The 19882-nt window shown below is 36.6% G+C and overlaps 1 protein-coding gene across 1 annotated transcript; it reads right to left on the bottom strand.

Annotated features, from left to right (window-relative positions):
- Positions 1–3321: 3321 nt before the first annotated feature.
- On the bottom strand, positions 3322–4297 carry LOC145072529 (protein DMP4-like). Its single transcript, XM_079018978.1, has one exon. The coding sequence runs from the start codon at positions 4238–4240 to the stop codon at positions 3620–3622; it is 621 nt and encodes a 206-aa protein (XP_078875104.1). The 5' UTR covers positions 4241–4297; the 3' UTR covers positions 3322–3619.
- Positions 4298–19882: the final 15585 nt, after the last annotated feature.

The raw sequence follows: 19882 nt of genomic DNA, 5'->3' as shown, positions 1-19882 counted from the left end.
AAGTTAATTCGACAAAACAGTCAAATGAATCATTGTTATTTTGATTTGTTTTTGATAATCTACAACATATTTTAAAGGTTATGATTAGAAAGTAATATATGCGTTAATGAATCAGAATTTCAAAATCAAGATTATTCTCATAAAAGTAGGAATAGTAATGAAATTTACCTGATTCACGATAGTCGATGTACTACTGGTGGTCGATGGTGATTTTCGTGGAAATCAGTGTTGATTGTGGTGGAAATTGACGACTCCACTACCAATATATTTGCCTGCCAATGCCAATGCCATTATATATAACATATAATAAAATATGACATTTTTTTAAAGAACATATGATATGGATGAGAGGACAATTATTATTATTATTATTATTATTATTATTATTATTATTATTATTATTATTTCAAGCAATCTGAAATCAAAAAATCATTATATAAATTTAAATATAAAATTGGTCGGATTGTTTATTTAAAAATGTGAACTTACATTGAAGTCAATTCAAAGAATTTCTGATATTTGCCACATTGATGATAGTATTCAGCTTTACATGCTAAAAGATCTCTGTCACATTGATGGTAGTATTAAGCTTTACATGCTAAAAGATCTTTGTTGTTTTGCAGTGTACAAGTCAAGGATTGATCTGATGGTTTTATGCTAATGTATTCTTTCTCCAGTTCATTGACTTTATCTTCCACAACACTTGATTTATCATACTGAAAATAAAAATAAATGAAAAATATTATATGTTGGAAAGTATATGATGTTTTGATGCATGTCACATGGGCGTTTTAGATGTATTTAGGTCCTTTTTTTTATCAAACATGAATAGAATGAAGAAAGCCAGCCATTGAGCATACTATAGAGAATTGAGCATACTATAGAGATGAAAGAAGACTTTCTCTAAAATTGAATAAAAAAACAAACAATCACACGATGATTGTTTGAAATTTGAAGATAATAACAATAGGGCTTGAGTAGGATGATTCATGACATTAATATTAATAACATGAGATTAAGTGCAAATTTACTATTATCAACAAATATATGTGGTTTTTATTTGGATTCTATAAGAATTTAAGCATCAAACATATGATTACAGTCAAATAATCACAAAATAGATACAATATTTTAAGCTTATGAAAGTTACCTTGTTGTTTCAACGAGGTGTGGTTGTTGAAGACGAAGACAAAAAGGGAGGAGTGTGGCTATTGTGATCGGAGCGTATCAAGTTTTAGACCGTCGATTCTTTCATACTGAGGAGATGCAACTTCAGAATCTCTTACAAACATTCGATATGGAGGAAGGAGATTAATGTGGTCACCAAACTAGATCGATGTAAGAAAGAGATCTCCTGTGATGAATGTGCGATGTACAGAGGAAGAAGAGAGAAAAAGATCTTATAAAGGAGTGTGGAGTGACCGATCGAAGTGGAAGGAGTCCATATAGGGATCCAATGAATCATATGTGTGTGAGAGATCATTGTTTTCTTCAATTTCGACCTGCATCAGGTCAACACAAATGAATTGTATCGATTCTGTTCTAGTGTCTCCATCTTTACCATCAGACTTGACCATTGCAGCAACGAAATCGATCGCCAATGGCGGAATCTAGGTTACATATAGTGAGAGAAAGATGAGGATACGATACGTGTGGGATCTGATGAATCATATGTGTTTAAGAGATCATTATTCTCTTTGATTTCGACTTGCATCAGGTTAACAGAAATTAATTGTACCGATTATGTTCTAGCGTCTCCATCTTCACTATCAGACTGGACCATTGTAGGAACGAGATCAATCGCCAATGGCAGAATCTAGGTTACACCTTAGAAAAAGTGAGAGAGAGATGGGAATACGATATGTGTGAGAACTGGGAAGATAATTAATATAATTTTTTTGGGAATAACTTTTTATTCGAATATTACCCTTCATATTTTCATAAAAAGTCCTAAAATGCTGTTGGAATTAATAATAATTACAATCATGCCATTACTAATCCAAACCTTTCATTTTTTTGATCTAACACTCCACATTTAGTTCTCGGGTTCTCGGGAAACTATGAGTTCTCAAATGATCCTTCATATATATATATATATATATATATATATATATATATATATATATATATATATATATATATATATATATATATATATATATGTGTGTGTGTGTGTGTGTGTGTGTGTGGGGAGGGGGGGGGGGGAGGGGGGGGGGGGACAGGTTTATACCCGATCACATGAGAACTTTGACCATAATTCACTTTCAGCCCCTCCCTCGAAATTCTCTTCAACTTAAACCCATTATTTACCAAATAACCCCCATCTTTAATAATTCCTAACAATTCAAGTCCCAGAAGTTACCAATCAACCCTTAGCATTCAAAAATCTTTTCAGTTTTAGTCCAATATTTTACCAAACACCCCCTAACTTCTGGAAATCTTTACAAAAAAAATCTCAGAATTACACTTTAACCTTCGGAAATTAAAAATATATCATTTGGCTCGCCGTAACCAACACCCCACTAAATAGTATTATTTTAATTGCCATTATAAAATAATATAAATTATAAATTTCCATCTTGAGGTTTTAGAATTTATTATTTATTTACTCATTTTATTTAATTTCAAACGGAGTTTTACAACATAACCCTTATTTTAATACTTCATTTTTTTTGGTCAATATTTAGTCTTTGCAGTACTAATTCTATTTTTTTAAAGAGAATGTATAAACATGTTAATTAGATAAAACTATTACAAAATCAATGAGTGAAACATTTAAACCGCTCGCATGATGGTATAAGATACGAGTAGTTTGAATATTTGATGTACATTAATTTTAAAATTTTTGTTTGGGGTAATATCTTATTGTAATTTGATATGTTCTAATTTGAAGGGTTTTTTTTTTTTTTTTTTTTTTTTTTTTTTTTTTTTTTTTTTTTTATTATTTCGATAAATGGTTGATTAATTGTGTAGTGGTTTTATTTTTTTTAACACATACTTTTATTCAACTTTTAATACCATCGTGACCCAAATGATTGTGTGATGAATGACCAAAGGAAAGAAGCTATGTCGCAAACCCACATGATTCTGTTATGAATGGCCAAAGGCGAGAAGCTGATGTATTCAATAAGAAAGAAAAAGAAAGGGTATAATTATCATTTTTTAATATTTATAAATTAATAAATCAGAATATAAGATACGATTGTCACATATAATGAGTTTAACATAATTCTCAAATGTGAACATATATATTTTTGAAAACATGGTTGTGCGTCTTTTCTAAACAAAAATTGGAATCTCTCTCTTAAATACATAAGGGTGTAATTGTCACAATATAATTTTTTCAGTTGAAATATCAAAATCTGTTGTGGATACATCAAATGTTTATAGAAATTAAATAAACAAAGGTACATAGAGTATTATTATGATATTATCTAACCCAACCCCATCCTTTTTGACCCATACATACATAAAAAATAAAAAAAATAAAAATAAAAATAAAAACTTTGTTGTAACATGTTACCAAACCACCCATATGCCACCACCTTCAACCCCCTTGTGTGTAGCAGTATGTAAGTAGTATATGTCACGATTAACATTATATTGATCTGGATCAGTGTTAACTGGTACTAATGGGAAACCCAATTCCATGGCGTCGTGTAGGGAACGCAACAAACAACATGCTGAAAACGACTCCAAATGCAACAGGCAGTGTCGTGAGGAGCTCTGTCGTTTCATCAGATGGAGATGGATAAAAGCAATTCACAACATCTTGATCAAATAAAGCCACCGCTGCAAAAACCATAAGCGACATGAACGCATGCATGAAATCTATGAATCTCAGCCTGTACTTAGCTGCAAGTTCCGGTGGTAGAATTGTCGACCCATCAATGATCCATAATCCACGTGTTGTCGCGAAACCATAACACACATTACCCTTTCCATCCATGAAGCTATCAGTAAAACTCAGTAGAAAACACGAAAAACCACAAAGAGCTACAAGTGCAGCAGTCATGGCCCTGCTCACAGGATCGCAGTCGCCCTGATTTGTGAATATGGGCGACAGGAGTTGAAAAGCAAGAACCGAACCAGTGGGTAAAAGATTCGCTAAGTGGGCAGTGCTTTCGAATGTTTGGCTAATGGCTTTTTGTATGAGGGTTTTCTCTACCGATTCGGGAAGAAGTGTGATTGCAAGAAGAGGAGCTTGTTCATCTTTCGCGTTTTCAACCTTAATCTCCATTGCTTTTGAAACTTGATTACGTTTTTTGATGATATGAATTGTTCTTTTTGGAATATATGTATATTGTATTTATAGATTGAGTGATGATCTTTATGAGTCTTGAGTAGGACAAAAGGGAGAGTTGTGAAAGAGTGTTGTCAACTTGTCATCTAAGGATACCTTGCAAGAAACACAAACCAAAATTTAGAGAAGATATATTCTCCTTGACTTATGTGCGGGAGTTTTGCTTTGAAGGTAGTTTGCTGAACAGTTATATAAGAAGTTAAATACAAGTAGTGGTCCTTTTCAGCAAAAAAAAAAAAAAAAACTAAAAATGACAAAACCGAATTAACGGAAAATTTCTGCAACATAGTTTACAAGATGATAATGTACAAGGTTAGGAAACTTTCGGTTGATTAAAAGAGATATTAAATAAAAACTGAATAGCGATTTTTAAACATTAATAGGATTTACATGTAATTAACCAATAACCCTAGTTTTACATTTTTACCAAATTTAGGATTGAATCTTGATATGATGTAAATTTCTCTATTCAATCTAATAAATAAAATAGTTATTGATATCAATATTATTATTATTATTATTATTATTATTATTATTATTATTATTATTATTATTTTAAATACATAATTAATAAAGTAAACTATTTGATTTATTTTATATTTCATATTTAGTTAACAAAAAATATCAATACTATTAGTCCCAATACGAGAATCCTATAATTACACAACTCATTCTATTTGTAAATGAGACAAACAAACAGTTTTAAAAAAGAACAATTTTTAAGATTATATTATTACGGTTTTTCAACATATCAAGTTTTGTTCTATTTTTTTCGGTTTTATGAAGGGAGCATGTGGTTTTAAAAAATTTATAGATAGTCTTTATCACTAGCATCGTCTTGTTTGCCTTGTTGAGTCATAACACATGTAAAGCATGTGAGGAAAAAATCATTTTTTAAAACCAGGGGTATCGTTCATCATGTTTTAATTAAATAAGATAAAATTGGTTATATGTAACACCCCATTTTTACTATAGATCTAGATTATAAGAAAATACGAAATAAATATATATTATTCTTAACACAAAATAATCATCATAGACACGTAGGAAACATCGATATAATTTCTTAGATATATAGAACGCATAAATCCGACTTCATATGAAGAAGTTATACTTATTCGAATTTCACGATTAAAGATGCACGACTCTATATATTGTAAAAAGTAAAATTTTGACAAATTAGTTATTAGCCTAAGCGATTTAAACGAAAGTCGTGGTAGTCGCTAAACCGAGATTGTGCATATATATATAGAACGTCTAAATCTGACTTCATTAGAGGAAGTTATGATTTTTCTAAGATTCGGCATAGCAGTGTAGAACTCATAAATCGAATTTTAGATCGGTCGATTTTTACCCGATACGCTCTAAACGTGAATTGAAGATCTCGTTAATAGGAGTTCAACGATATAAAGACAGTCGAAAACAGACTCCGGATAAGAATGTAACACTCGGTTTTGAAAGTGTTCGATTATGTCTTTGGAGACCAAAGGTATAAGCATAATATGACGATTCGGTCTTTTATGGGTCTCGGGTCTTATTCGAAAGGTTGTAGGGCTCGGGTGTGGAGCTGGGAGCATAGGGTTTCTAATCACCTTTCGTGGATATGAAGTTCGTAGGAAACGGACTTAGAATGAAGAAGTTATAGTACTTTGAAGATATTGGCATTATTGGTCCTTAGTAGAGAAAAATGGCAAGGAGATCTCATGCATGCAAGGTGGCTAGCTCAAGAGTACGCACAACGTAAGTTGGGGTACGCTCGGCATAAAGGGGATAAGTGGTCACAAGTGTTGGAGACGTACGCCCAGCGTACGAGAAGTACGCCTAGCGTACGCTCAGAGTCCCTAAACTCTAATTTTTAGGGTTTGATCACTATTTAAAGCACCTTAAGTCCGAGGGGGTGCACCTCCCTTTCATTCTCAGAGCCTTAAACCCTAAATTCGAGTGGTAGCTTCATCCAAGAGTGTTGTGAGCTTTGTGATTGCATTTGGGTGGTTTTTGGTGCATTTCAAGAAGATGGAACTTTTTGTAAAGATGGGAATCAAGGAGGAGCTTGTGGATCTGGCATTTGGGACTCATTCTCAGCCTAATGAAGGTATAATGCTTTGAACTTGATCATTCATCTCTTAGATCTACCATTGTGAGTTTTAGTTCATTTTGGTCCCAAGGATGGAACTTTATGGTTGAAATCCGATCCTTAGGCTTAGAGTTGCCACTCTCTGTGTTAAGTGAGTACCTAAGGCAGAAACTTGTCATCTTGGAGCTCTTAATGGGTTCATGCATGAGTTAAGACCATTTCCATGGAAGTAGATTATCATTTTTGGAGTTTGAGCTTATATGGGTCATGCAAAGCCATCAAGTAAGCAACTTTATGGTTTAAGACATTAAAGAGGACTTGGATTTGTAATTGTACCTTCTGGAGTAGAGTATTAACCACTTAATGGAAAAGTGGCTTAACAGAGGAGTACGTTGGGCGTACATGCAGGTACGTGCAACTTACACTCCATTCAGCCAGTACGCTTAGCATACAGAAGAGTACGCCCCCACGTACTCATCATTTATGGGTTTGGTGTGTTTTGGGCCTCGGGTTGGGCCAAGCAATGGACTTTGTGTTTTGGGGCCTTATTGGGCCATCAGGTTTTGGGATTGATATTTATTTGTGGAGACCCATTATGGTTTTGAGCCCAATTTGGAATTGGGCCATTAAAGGACTTATAGTGAAAACAAGAACTATCTGATGCGCAGGGACAAGGTTTGAAAAATCAAACCTTGAGTAAATGCTTAAGATCAATGTCTGCTTGCCAATAAATGTTCCAGTCAAGTCTGGATAGACCAGTCAAGTCTGAGACAAAGTATTCAACAAATGCTCAAGCCATAAATGATGAATGAGAATAAAGATCAAGGTAAAGATAATAAATGACGAACAAAAAGAATGTTTGAAAGAATATTCAGAAAGATGAAGTAACTTGGATATGATAAAAAGTTTGAATAATCCGTCTACTGATTCAACATTGAATGGTCCTGTAAATAGGAGTACATTAAACATACTACTAACAAATTACCATCAAAGGACTGGAAAAAAAGAGTTACATCTAACACTCTAAATATCCGTGTTCGACAGAGAAAAATAAGTCCTATGACAAGTCAGATCAAACAAAAGACAAATTACGTTAATTGCAAAAGGACAAAATATTGATTTCGGAATAGCAATCATTCCGGACAGAAGGTTCATTCCGAAATGCCTTCTCTCTATCTTCACTTCACCATTTTGACTTCATGTCCAGACACAAAGGAATTTCGAAGCACACTTCACTTCGGAACTAGCTTGACTTTGGAGATGACAAATGGATTTCGGATTCCTAGAGGTTCCCTTTCAGGTTCCAACAATCTCCTCCTAAGTCAACTTAGCAATCAAGTCAGTTTAGATAGCTTCTTCCTTGATGAAAGTGTAGGCTCTGAACAACCATTATTGGACTTCAATGTACCAAGACAGTTGCCTCACAAACTTTGCTTTGACATGCTCTGGAGCTTCAGACTTGGTTGCACGGCTGATGAACTTCTTGAAAAAGGAGTTACATCTGACACTCTAAATATCCGTGTTTGACAAATAAAAATAAGTCCTATGACAAGTCAGATCAAACAAAAGACAAATTACATTAAATGCATACGGACAAAATATTGATTTCGGAACAGCAATCATTTCGGACAAAAGTTCATTCCGGAATGCCTTCACTCTATCTTCACTTCACCATTTTGACTTCAGGTCCGGACAAAAAGGAATTCCGGAGCACACTTCACTTCAGAACTAGCTTGAATTCGGAGATGACAAATGGATTTTGGATTGCTAGAGGTTCACTTTCAGGTTCCAACAATCTCCCCTAAGTAAACTTAGCAATCAAGTCAGCTTAGATAGCTTCTTCCTAGATGAAAGAGTAGGCTCTAAACAACCATTCTCGGACTTCAATGTACCAGGACAACTACCTCACAAACTTTGCTTTGACATGCTCTAGAGCTTCAGTCTTGGTTGCACGGCTGATGAACTTCTTGAAAAGCAAGAACCGAACCAGTGGGTAAAAGATTCGCTAAGTGGGCAGTGCTTTCGAATGTTTGGCTGATGGCTTTTCGTATCAGGGTTTTCTCCACCGATTTGGGAAGAAGTGTGTTTGCAAGAAGAGGAGCTTGTACATTTTCCGCGTTTTCAACCTTAATCTCCATTGCTGTTGAAACTTGATTACGTTTCTGGATGATATGAATTGTTCTTTTTGGAATATGTATATTGTATTTATAGATTGAGTGATGATCTTTACGAGTCTTGAGTAGGACAAAAGGGAGAGTTCTGAAAGAGTGTTGTCAACTTGTCATCTAAGGATACCTTGCAAGAAACACAAACCAAAATTTAGAGAATCTATTTTCACCTTGATTTCTGTGCGGGAGTTTTTCTTTGAAGGTAGTTTGTTGAACAGTTATATAAGAAGTTAAATAGACGTAGTGGTCCTTTTCAGTAAAAATTAAAATAAACTAAAAATGACAAAACCGAAGTAACGGAAAATTTCTACAACATAGTTTACAAGTTGTCGATGATAATGTACAAGGTTAGGAAACTGTCGGTTGATTATAAGAGATATTAGATAAAAAGTGAATAACGATTTTTAAAAACTAATAGGATTTAAATGTAATTAACCAATAACCCTAGTTTTACATTTTTACCAAATTAAGGATTTAATCTTAATATAATGTAAATTTTGTCCATTCAATCTAATAAATAAAATAATAATTGTTATCATTATTATTATTATTATTATTATTTTAAATACATATTTAATAAAGTTTACTATTTGATTTATTTTATTTTTCAAATTTAGTTAACTAAAAGACAAAAATGCAAAAATGGTCCATGTGGTATGCATTTTTTTGGGGGTTTTAGTCCTAACCCTAACTTTTTTGGATAAGTGGTCAAGTTGAGCTAGTTTCGTTGTGGATTTGGTCCCTCAATAAATTAAAATGACATTAATACCTAGGAATATTTAATATCTATTTTTCTTTCAGTTTTTTAGAATATAATATTTATTTATTTATTTTAATAATTAAAAAACAAAAAAAAGACCAACCTCTCTCTCTCTCTCTCTCTGTCTCTCTCCACGAATTGCAACTAAAATCATATAAACATAAACTTATACATCAAATTTCACATATAAACACACATCTGCTCTTCAAAATTCTTGTGTTAATTAATTTCCCAAAGTTTATAAAAATTATCTACACATATATAAACACAAAGAGTGAGGGAACACATTAACGTACACACTAATTACACAAACATTAACCCAACAACAATGGTGATTGATTTGGAGTGTGATGGTGGAAAATCATACCAGTGATTTTTTTTTTATGATTGCTCGTTCTTTGAACCATTTATCAAATAAAATAAAATAGGATATTAGTTAGTTAGGTACAAGAGAGGGGAATGCTAAGAGAGATGAGATCACCAAAGCCACCATCTCTTCCCTTAAGCCACCACCGTCGCTGCTCAAGAAGGGTGATGAACAAGCAGATTGTAAGAAAATGGGAGGAAGATAGTGTACGGAGAAATCAAGGTCGGTTTCCGAAGAGAGAGATGAGATCACCAAAGCCACCATCTCCTCCCTTAAGCCACCACCATCTCCCCCCCGGCAGTCCCCATTGTCGCTTTTCCGATGAGCCCCTCACCATCCCCTTTACATTTGAAAACGGAAAAAAAACGGATGCTTCAATTGCCATAGATCTGGGTCTAATGTTGTCGATGACAGAACTTGCTTGTTGGTCTATAGTCGCCACTAGAGTTTGAGAGAATAACGGAGGAAGCATAAGGTAGATGGAGAAGCACAGGTCGTCGATGGATTTGACGTCACTGAGTTGAATCAGATGTAGATCCTCCTCCATGTCTGGCATGATAAACGAAGGTGATGGTGGCGGAGTGGGTAGGCGCTGAATGTTGTCGGATTTTTATGTGTAGGGGTTTCCGTCGAGAGGAAGGATGTGAGGAACATAGTTCTGGTTAGAGGCAAATTTTATTTTGGATGTGGAGATGGAAGACGACTTTAGAGAAAGAGAGAGATACACAGAGAGAGAGAGAGGCCAAAATTAATTAATTATTTTCTTTATCATTTAAATTAAATAGAAAAAAAAACATAAAAAATAAATCCTAAGGGCATTACAGTCATTTCAGTTTACCAATGGGCAAATCCGCAACGAGACTAGATCAAAAGGACCACTAATCCAAAAAAGTCGGGGTTTAGACTAAAACCCCAAAAAAATGTATACCACAGGGACATTTTTGCAATTTTGTCTAACTAAAAATATCAATACTATTAGCCCCAATATGAGAATTTTACAATTACACAACCCATTCTATTTGTAAAGGAGACAAACAAACAGTTTGAAAAAAGAACAATTTGTAAAGGAGACAAACAAACAGTTTGAAAAAAGAACAATTTGTAAAGGAGACAAACAAACAGTTTGGAAAAAGAACAAGTTTTAAGATTATCTTTATAAATGATTATTACGGTTTTTCAACATATTAAGTTTTGTTCTATTTTTTACGGTTTTACGAACGGACCACGTGGTTTTAAAAAAATTATATTTATTGCTAGCGTCGTCTCATTTGGTTTGTTGAGTCATAGCACGTGCAAGACATGTGAGGAAAAAATCATCTTTTAAAACAACGAACATCATTCATCATGTTTTAATTAAATAACATAAAATTAGTTATATGTAAGACCACATTTTCACTATAGGTCTTGTTTATAACAAAATACAGAAAAAATATATATTATTCTTAAGCCAAAATAATCATCATGGACACATAGGAAACATCGATATAATTTCCGTAGATATATAGAATGTGTAAATACGACTTCATATGAAGAAGTTATACTTCTTCGAATTTCATGATTAAACATGCACGACTATGTGTATCGTAAAAAGTAAAATTTTGATACATTAGTTTTTATCCTAAGCGATCTAAATGAAAGTGGTGGTAGTCGTTAAACCGAGAGTGTGCATATATATAGAACGTCTAAATCTGACTTCATTAGAGGAAGTTATGATTTTTCTAAGATTCATCATAGCAGTGTACAACTCATAAATCGAATTTTAGATCAGTCGATTTTTACCTGATATAATCTAAATAAGAATTGAAGATTTCGCTAATACGAGTTCAACGATATAAAGACAGTAAAAAACAGACTCCATATAAGAATGTAACATCCGGTTTTGAAAGTGTTCGATTATTTCTTTGGAGACCAAAGGTATAAGCGTAATATGACGATTCGGTCTTTTATGAGTTCATATTAACAAGTTAGGTAATTTTGAAAATCTGATAAACGTCAGGCGCACACGCACGTCGCGCATAACATGCGCCCGGAGTCATCTACGCATCCCTACCCCCTTTTGGACACGTGTTTGTCAACCTGAGTAGCCATGTCACCATGGTGCTTGGCACGCATGCCTAGGGTGCACAACGCGTATATAGTTTTCTCATATATAAATAGTATGCTCCGTATATGCTTCATCCTCCACACCTATACACCACTTATCTCTCGAGTATTCCTTACAACCCATTTCCTTAGATTTTTGTAATATGGAAAATCCCTACGTCACCCCTGAGTACTCATCTAAGTAGTAGTCTTCGAGTAGGAGATCGTGAGTCTATATTTTGCCCGCTTAGATCCCAGTTCTCATCAATAGTACTCTGTAAGTGAGCTACACTTACTCTGCCTTCGTATAATTTATAATTATAGTTATAAACCATTACTAGGAACCTATAATTATGTTTTATCAGTAATTCCAAGTCATTATACTGATTGATCTACTTTCGGGAGAGGTGACTAGAATAGTCATGTTGGCTTTGTTGTTGGATTTCAGAAAGGTTATATGTTGAGATGGTGTTGCCTCCCAACTGTTCTGCCTGGATGATCCTTGTTTGATTGAAATATCAGTATTCATTGTGATTAGTGATAGGTCTAGCCTACTTTAACAAAATTACCATAAGAACTAATAAACTATAGTAATATAGGTTAATCTATATTGAAGTGTTAGCCGTCAGCTAAATTGTCTGCTTAACTGTTAATCCTCTGAGAATCTATCAAGGTGAGTTATTCTCATGATATTGTATACTCCAATATGTATCCTTTGTATGTTAGGATAGAGTTATCATGTAGTATGCATTTAGGCAATTAGACTAGGATAGTTAGTTGTCTGTTATGTGTTGTAACATCCCGATAATACAGATGAAAATTTTCATTTAATATACAAAAATTACAAATATGTTTGTCTTCCAAAATTCCATTATATCAAATCATGTCCAACAGATCAGAGTATCAAAAAAATAAATGTGGAAATATTGGAGAGTGAGTCTTGCAACATCAGGTCGGGCCCTTCCCCTTAGAACCAAAAGTACCTAAAACATTCAACAAACTAGAAGCAATTGCTTAGTGAGTTCCTAAAATACACAAAACATACAATCACATAGTACCATGCAACATATATACAGATAGAGTTGCCATGGACTCCCTCCATGGTCTTCACCTAGAATGCCATGGGCTATCCCCATGGTCTAACATCCAAAGGTCATGGGCTCCCCCTATGTTCTTTACCAGGTGTCATGGGCTCCCACATAGTCTTCCCACAAGTCATTGCACGCCCAGTAACAAAACCATTGTATATCAATTATTAAATCCACATATCAATTAATGGCTCGACATTGGTTCCATCGACCCATTGGTATAATCAGAAGACTCACCTCAGTCGGATGAAATCAAATAACTACTCGACTACCAATCCAAAATCTCACATTGTATAAATATATAAATAACCCTAATTTGGATTACAACACAGTCAAGGAGCCCAAAATCCTAAGTCCATGTCCCTCTATTATGGCCCAAAAGTCTTTCATTTACTAATAGGCCTAGAATCCATAGTCCAAACCATAATGGGCCATAAGGCCTAAAAAATCCTAATCATGCCATCAATGGCCCAATAACAAGTTCAATGGCGCAAACACTAGAAGATCCAGGCCCAAAGCTAATTAGGGCCCAACCGAACCACAAGTCTATCGGAAGTACAAAGCCCACCAGAAGCGTACGCCTAGCATACCTCTTCTATACGCTTAGCATACTAAGTTCATGAGATGTACGCACATCATACAATGTAGTACGCCCATCATACAAGCTACTTTGCACAAATTTTCTTAAGTGCTTAATGCATGAAGACTTTATGCTCAAATTCCAGATCTTGTTCACTTCAAAGTTCCTAATGCATAAACTTGGCACCTTTATGCCTTTGCATGTCATATGTGAACCTAACACCTCACTTAGTTCATTAAGACATGCATGGAGCCATAACCTTCATCAAGTTAGAATTTTTATGCTTTAACCAAGCCAAAGGACCTCGGTTCTAACATTTCTAACCTCTGGAGTTGCTCAAACTCACAAGAGAGGATTCGTGGACTCAAAAGTGGATTTGAACAAAAATCCTAACTCAACTAACAATAAGGATTAGCAAAGTGAAAGCTTTCCACCTTCAAATGCCCACCAAGATGCTCTAGATGCAGAATCCTCAAGCTCTTCCCACTTTTAAAGCTTGAACACCACTTCCCTTTTTCTTGCAACCCAACTAAAATGTCCACCAAAATCACCTTTAGCCTCAAAATTCACACATTTGCAAAGATAGGCTTTAAGGACGAAAAGAGGCTATGGAGGCTGTTTAGGGTTTGGTCCAAAAGGTATAAGTGTGTTTAAATAGAGTTTCATAGTCTAAAAATTAAGGTTTTGACTCCCTCCATGTATGGCCCACATACACCCTAGTAGGCCCTGCGTACGTGGTGCCAATCCGCGACCATGCTATCCTAGTATGCTAAGCGTACTCATAGGTCCACCTAGTGTACATAGGGACTTCATATGCTAAAATACCTTCGTTTCAAGGGTGAAAGTGCAATTACCTGCATTTCGGATGTTACATATCTCCCCGACTTGAATTAGACTTCGTCCCCGAAGTCTGCTGCCTTAAAAACTGTTGGATAATGCTCCCTTATTTCTTCCTCCGGCTCCCAGGTCCACTCGGAGCCTTTCCGATGCTGTCATTGGACCTTCACTAGCTTCACTAATTTGTTACAAAGAGATTTAGTTTTCCTTTCCAAAACTACAATAGGCTTCACAACATAGTTCAAGATCTTATCCACTGAATGTCATCGAATGAGATAACTGCAGCCTCATCAGATACACACTTCCGCAATTGAGACACATGGAAGGTGTTTTAGATCTGACTAAGCTCGTCAAGGACATCCAACCTATAAGCAACCTTTCCAACTCAGGCAGTGATCCTGAATGGACCAATGAATCGGGGTCCCAACTTTCCCCTCTTTCGAAAAACGGACGACACCTTTCCAAGGTGACACTTTTAGCAATACAAAATCTCCCACCTGAAACTCGAGATCTAAATGGCATGTTCAGTATAGTTTTTCTGATGACTCTGCGTGAATCGCAGCCTGTTACACACCTGATGAATCAACTCAATGGTCTTAAGAACCACTTCGGTGCTTCCCATTACTCGATGACCAACCTCTCCCTAACAAACTGGAGTCCTACACCTCCTTCCATATAACATCTCGAATGGGGGTCAGTAAATACTAGCATGATAACTATTATTGTAGGAAAACTCTGCTATTGGGAGGTAAGTCTCCCAACTCCCTCCGAAATGTAGAACTCATGCCCAGAGCATATCCTCGAGCGTTTGGATCGTCCGCTCGCACTACCCATCGGTCTGGGGATGGTAAGTTGTACTGAAATGCAGCTGAGTGCCCAACTCCTGATGAAACTTCCACCAGAACTTGGAGGTGAACCTAACATCGCGGTCTGATACCACAGACACCGGCACTCCATGCCTGACTACAACCTCCCAAACATAAATATCCGCTAATTTCTCGGTGGATATACTCTCAGCAATCAGAATAAAGTGTGCACTCTTCGTCAGCCTATCCTCAATAACCCAAATAGAGTCAACACCCTGCATCGTGTTGGGTAATTTTGTGATAAAATCCATGGCGATCTCCTCTCATTTCCACATGGGATAGGTAACAGTTGAACTTTGACGTGAGGCCTCTGATGCTCGGCTTTGACCTTCCTACAGGTCAAACACCGCTCAACAAACCAAGCAACCTCCCGCTTCATGCAGGGCCACCAGTGGTTCAATCTCAAGTCTCGATACATTTGCGTGGCCCTAGTATGCCATAACACAAACCCTGCCACACTGAGTCAATAATCTACGGCTGTCTTCGACAAATAATGGAATCTGCCCCCTAATCCACTCAGTCTTCCAATTCTCCTGTTTTAATCCCTCTACATGTGCTCCTTAATCATATCCATCAATGGTGAGGTAACCATCATCCGTAAGAAAATACCTCAGATCGTTGCACTCGCCACCTTATGGCTTAAAGGATCGGCCACCACATTGGCCTTCTTGGGATGATATAATATATCACAGTCATAATCTTTCACCATGTCTAACCACCTCCTCTGTTTCATATTCAGGTTTGGATGATCCATCAAATACTTCAAACTCTTATGATCGGTGAAAATGGTGCATTGGACCTCATATAAGTAATGCCTCCAAATTTTGAGGGCAAACGCCACCGCCCCCTAATTCCAAGCAATGGGTGGGGTAATTCGCCTCGGGAGGATTCAGCTGCCTTGAGGCATAAGCAATCACATGCCTCCTCTACATAAGGACATCCCCCAAACCCTTAATAGTAGTGTCATAATATACCACAAAATCATCAAATCCCTCGGGTAACATCAGAATCAGGGCCTCACATAATTTCTGTCTCAAACTCTCGAAGGTCAACTGCTGATCTGGACCCCACCATAAGGTTACATTCTTCTTAGACAGACGAGTCAAAGGCACTGTAATCTTGGAGAAGTCCTGAATAAATCTCCGATAGTACCCCCAAGGCCCAAGAAACTCTAGATCTCGGATGCGTTCCTCGGAACCTCCCATCGCATTACGCCTCAATCTCGGTTAGGTCCACCAAGATACCCTTTTGGTTCATGATGTGCCCTATGAATTGCACCTCTTGCAAACAAAATTCACATTTAGAGAATTTGGCATAAAGCCTCTCCTTCCTTAAGGTCTCCAACACCTCCTTCAAGTGTTGCTCGTGTTGCTCCTTGGTCTTGGAGTAGACGAGGATGTCGTCAATAAAACCAATAACAGACCTATCCAGCATCGGTCAGCACACCCGGTTCATGAGGTCCATGAATGTTGTGGGGGCATTAGTGAGCCCGAATAGCATCACCACAAACTCACAATGACCATATCGAGTTCTGAAGGTCGTCTTCGGTATATCGTCGTCCCTGAATCTCATCTGATGATATCCCGACCGAATATCAATCTTGGAAAACCAAGATGCACCCTAAAGCTGAGCAAATAAGTCACTGATCCTCGAAAGAGGGTAACGGTTCTTCACTATTAGCTTGTTCAACTACCAATAATCAATACACATCCTGTGAGACCCATCCTTCTTTTTCACGAACAGGATTGGTGCTCCCCACGGGGAACTGCTCGGACGAATAAATCCCCTGTCTAGCAGCTCATGTAGCTGTGTAGACAACTCTTGCTGTGACAACCCCATTTTCACGGCCAGAAAAGACCGATTTTATTTATGCTTTGTTCGAAAATTAGAGTAATATTTTAAATAAAAGCGTTGCGGAATTTGTCCCAAAACAAAATATGATAAAGATTTATCAAAAGCATTTCCAAAGAAATGTATTTGATTAAAAGACTTGGGATGTCATGTTCGATACATATCAAAAGCATAAACAATACAATATAATCCTTACTACATTATTTCATATTTACAGGCCTATATTAGTAATCCATCATCCAACACATCACATCTATGCTCGAACGCCACTACCTGTAATACATGAAACTGAGTGGGTCAAGCTTGGGAGCCTGGTGAGCACATAGGGTTTTCAACCCACAATAAATAAGTTTATTAATTTCATCAATCAACAACAACCTGGTTATCCGTTCCCGTTATCCTCACATTACGTCTCTAAACACCTATCATAAGGGACCTAGCCTAAGGATCATCATCGAGATGGACACTACTGCTAAGGGGATTCCTCAACAATAAAAGTCCTTAAGGCAACCATTTGGGGGATGGAGTACATAGGTGAACACATCGTTCACAAACACCTATAGGTTGCGAGCCTGCTAGCGTTCTACTGGACTGTCTAGAAGAGTCTGTGGTCGTCGTCCATACTCCGCTAGATGACAAAATCAACAACGTCAACATCGAGGCCTCTCATCAGTTTACATCACCTATTACATCTACCCATGTTTTACCCCAACATTTTCGTAGATATAAAATACATATACAATTTAAATAATTGAAAATATGTATAAAATCGTTCATCCAGCATACATAGCAAGTATTTAGATAATATGCACACATAGCATGTAATTTATATAAAATACTTTATATCTATTTGTAAGCTGAAAGTAACTATGCACTCACCTGAAAAGGTGGTGATTCTGCACTTGGACAGCGCTTCGATACTCTCAAAACAATTTTCCTTCGATAAAACCTAATATCAATACCATTAGGGTTTAGTCTAACGATAACCACGACTATTTAATAGTCTTACTATTATTACTATTCTATAAGCATTAAATAACACTCAATATAACTCATAATAATAACCCAAATAATTATTTTAAGGACCTAATAACACTACTATAATTATTTGAAAGCTATATTAAAAATTGCGTAAGCGTAGCTCACTTACAGCGGATTTTAAAGAAAACTGGGCTTCGCTCGGAGCAGCATTTCCGAAACCGAAAGACCCTTTTTCTCGGGACTCCGAGAACCTCGGGGCTTCCTTAGGGTGCTAGGGGATCACCTAGGATTAGGGGAGGGTTAAACCCTTAGTGAGAGAAAATAATTTAGAGAGAGAAGTGAAAATGTGTGAAAAACTCAGAATGGCTTGCATGCTATTTATAGGCCGGAGGACTTCGGATTACGTTGGGCGTACCGAGGGTACGCTGGGCGTACGCCTCCGATAAGGCCACTAGCTCGGATCCAACTGTCTTCGTATGTCGGATGGATAAGGGAGAGGGTATGCGAGGCGTACCGACTTCGGACGTGGGGCGTATGCGAGGGTGACGTGTCATCCATCCGAAGCGAGGCGTGATCAGCAAGCGACTGTCCAGATCATGCCATGTCATCAATCGAGCAACAAGCTTCGCAAATTCAAGTCTAAACTTTAAAAATTCGTAAATTTTGCATACGAGCTTCGTTTTCGACGTTCTTTATATCCACGTGAAGGTGGGAACGTAATCTACAACTTTCGTTTAGACTCCGTCGGCTAACTTTGATATTATTTTAAAAGTTATATTATTAACAGACCGGGACACGATTGGTCCGTTAAAAATTCATAACTTCTTCATCCGATGTCCGTTTTCGTCTGTCTTTTTATCGTTATGCTACTATCAACGAGATCTTCGATTCTCGTTTACCTTGTGTCGGCTAAAAACTGCTCGATCTAATATTCGAATTTTGGGTTGTACACTACTAAGCCGAAACTTCGAAAAACCATAACTTCTTCATACGAAGTCATATTTGGGCGTTCTTTTTATGGACACTCTCGGTTTAACGTATTCTACAACTTTCGTTTAGATTGCTAAGGCTAAATCTCGCACTATCGTAAATTCACAATTTACGCTTTCCGATATCGTGCTGGTTCCGTTGCGAAACTTCGACTGGTCATAACTTCTTCGTTATAACTCGGATTTCGGCGTTCTTTATATCCCAGGAATCCTTGTTTCGACCAGTACAACTTTATGTAAAGATATCGGGCTTATCGCATACTTTAATTTTGATGCTTATTTTTATTCTTTATTAATTATACATTTATAATTAAATAATAAGCACATAAATACACATAATTCACATAATACTTAAATATTTCATCTTTATTACTTCAAAAAGAGTTACAATAGTTGACCTAGACTATTAAATTGTCAAAAATGCTTAGCCCCAAAACCCGGGTGTTACAATTCTCTCCCCCTTAGGATGATTCCGTCCCAGAATCATGCATCAGCAAACAGATGTAGATAGCGACTCATCATGTCATCCTATGTTTCCCAAGTGAGATTCGGCCCATTCGAATGTTTCCATCGGACTAGAACTAAGTCGACCATCTTGCGTCGTAACTTCTTAGTCTTACGGTCAACAATTGCCTCAGGCTCTTCGATCAGCCTCTTGTTCTCATCCATCCTTAACTCAGAGATTGGAATTATGTCGGGAACTTCTCCTGTGAATTTCCTCAGCTAGCACACATGGAAGGTGTTATGAATACCATCGAGTTCTTCGGGCAATTCCAGCTTGTAAGCTTGGTTCCCAATCTTCTGAAGAACTTTGAAGTGTCCAATAAACCTTGGACTCAACTTTCCTCGTTTCCCGAATCTTATAAGTCCCTTCCATGGTGAGACTTTAATAAAAACCGAATCCCTAACTTTGAAGGTCATCGGTCATCTTTTCTT

Source organism: Lactuca serriola, chromosome 1 (assembly GCF_051521515.1).
Source record: "Lactuca serriola cultivar US96UC23 chromosome 1, Lser_US96UC23_V15, whole genome shotgun sequence".
Classification (NCBI taxonomy): domain Eukaryota; kingdom Viridiplantae; phylum Streptophyta; class Magnoliopsida; order Asterales; family Asteraceae; genus Lactuca; species Lactuca serriola.
Note: the sequence above shows the minus strand (reverse complement) of the source record. Positions and strands in the feature narration are given on the sequence as shown.

What these genes read in the sequence shown, in the direction of transcription:
- LOC145072529 (XM_079018978.1), bottom strand. Translation starts at nt 4,240, where the DNA reads ATGGAGATTAAGGTTGAAAACGCGAAAGATGAACAAGCTCCTCTTCTT.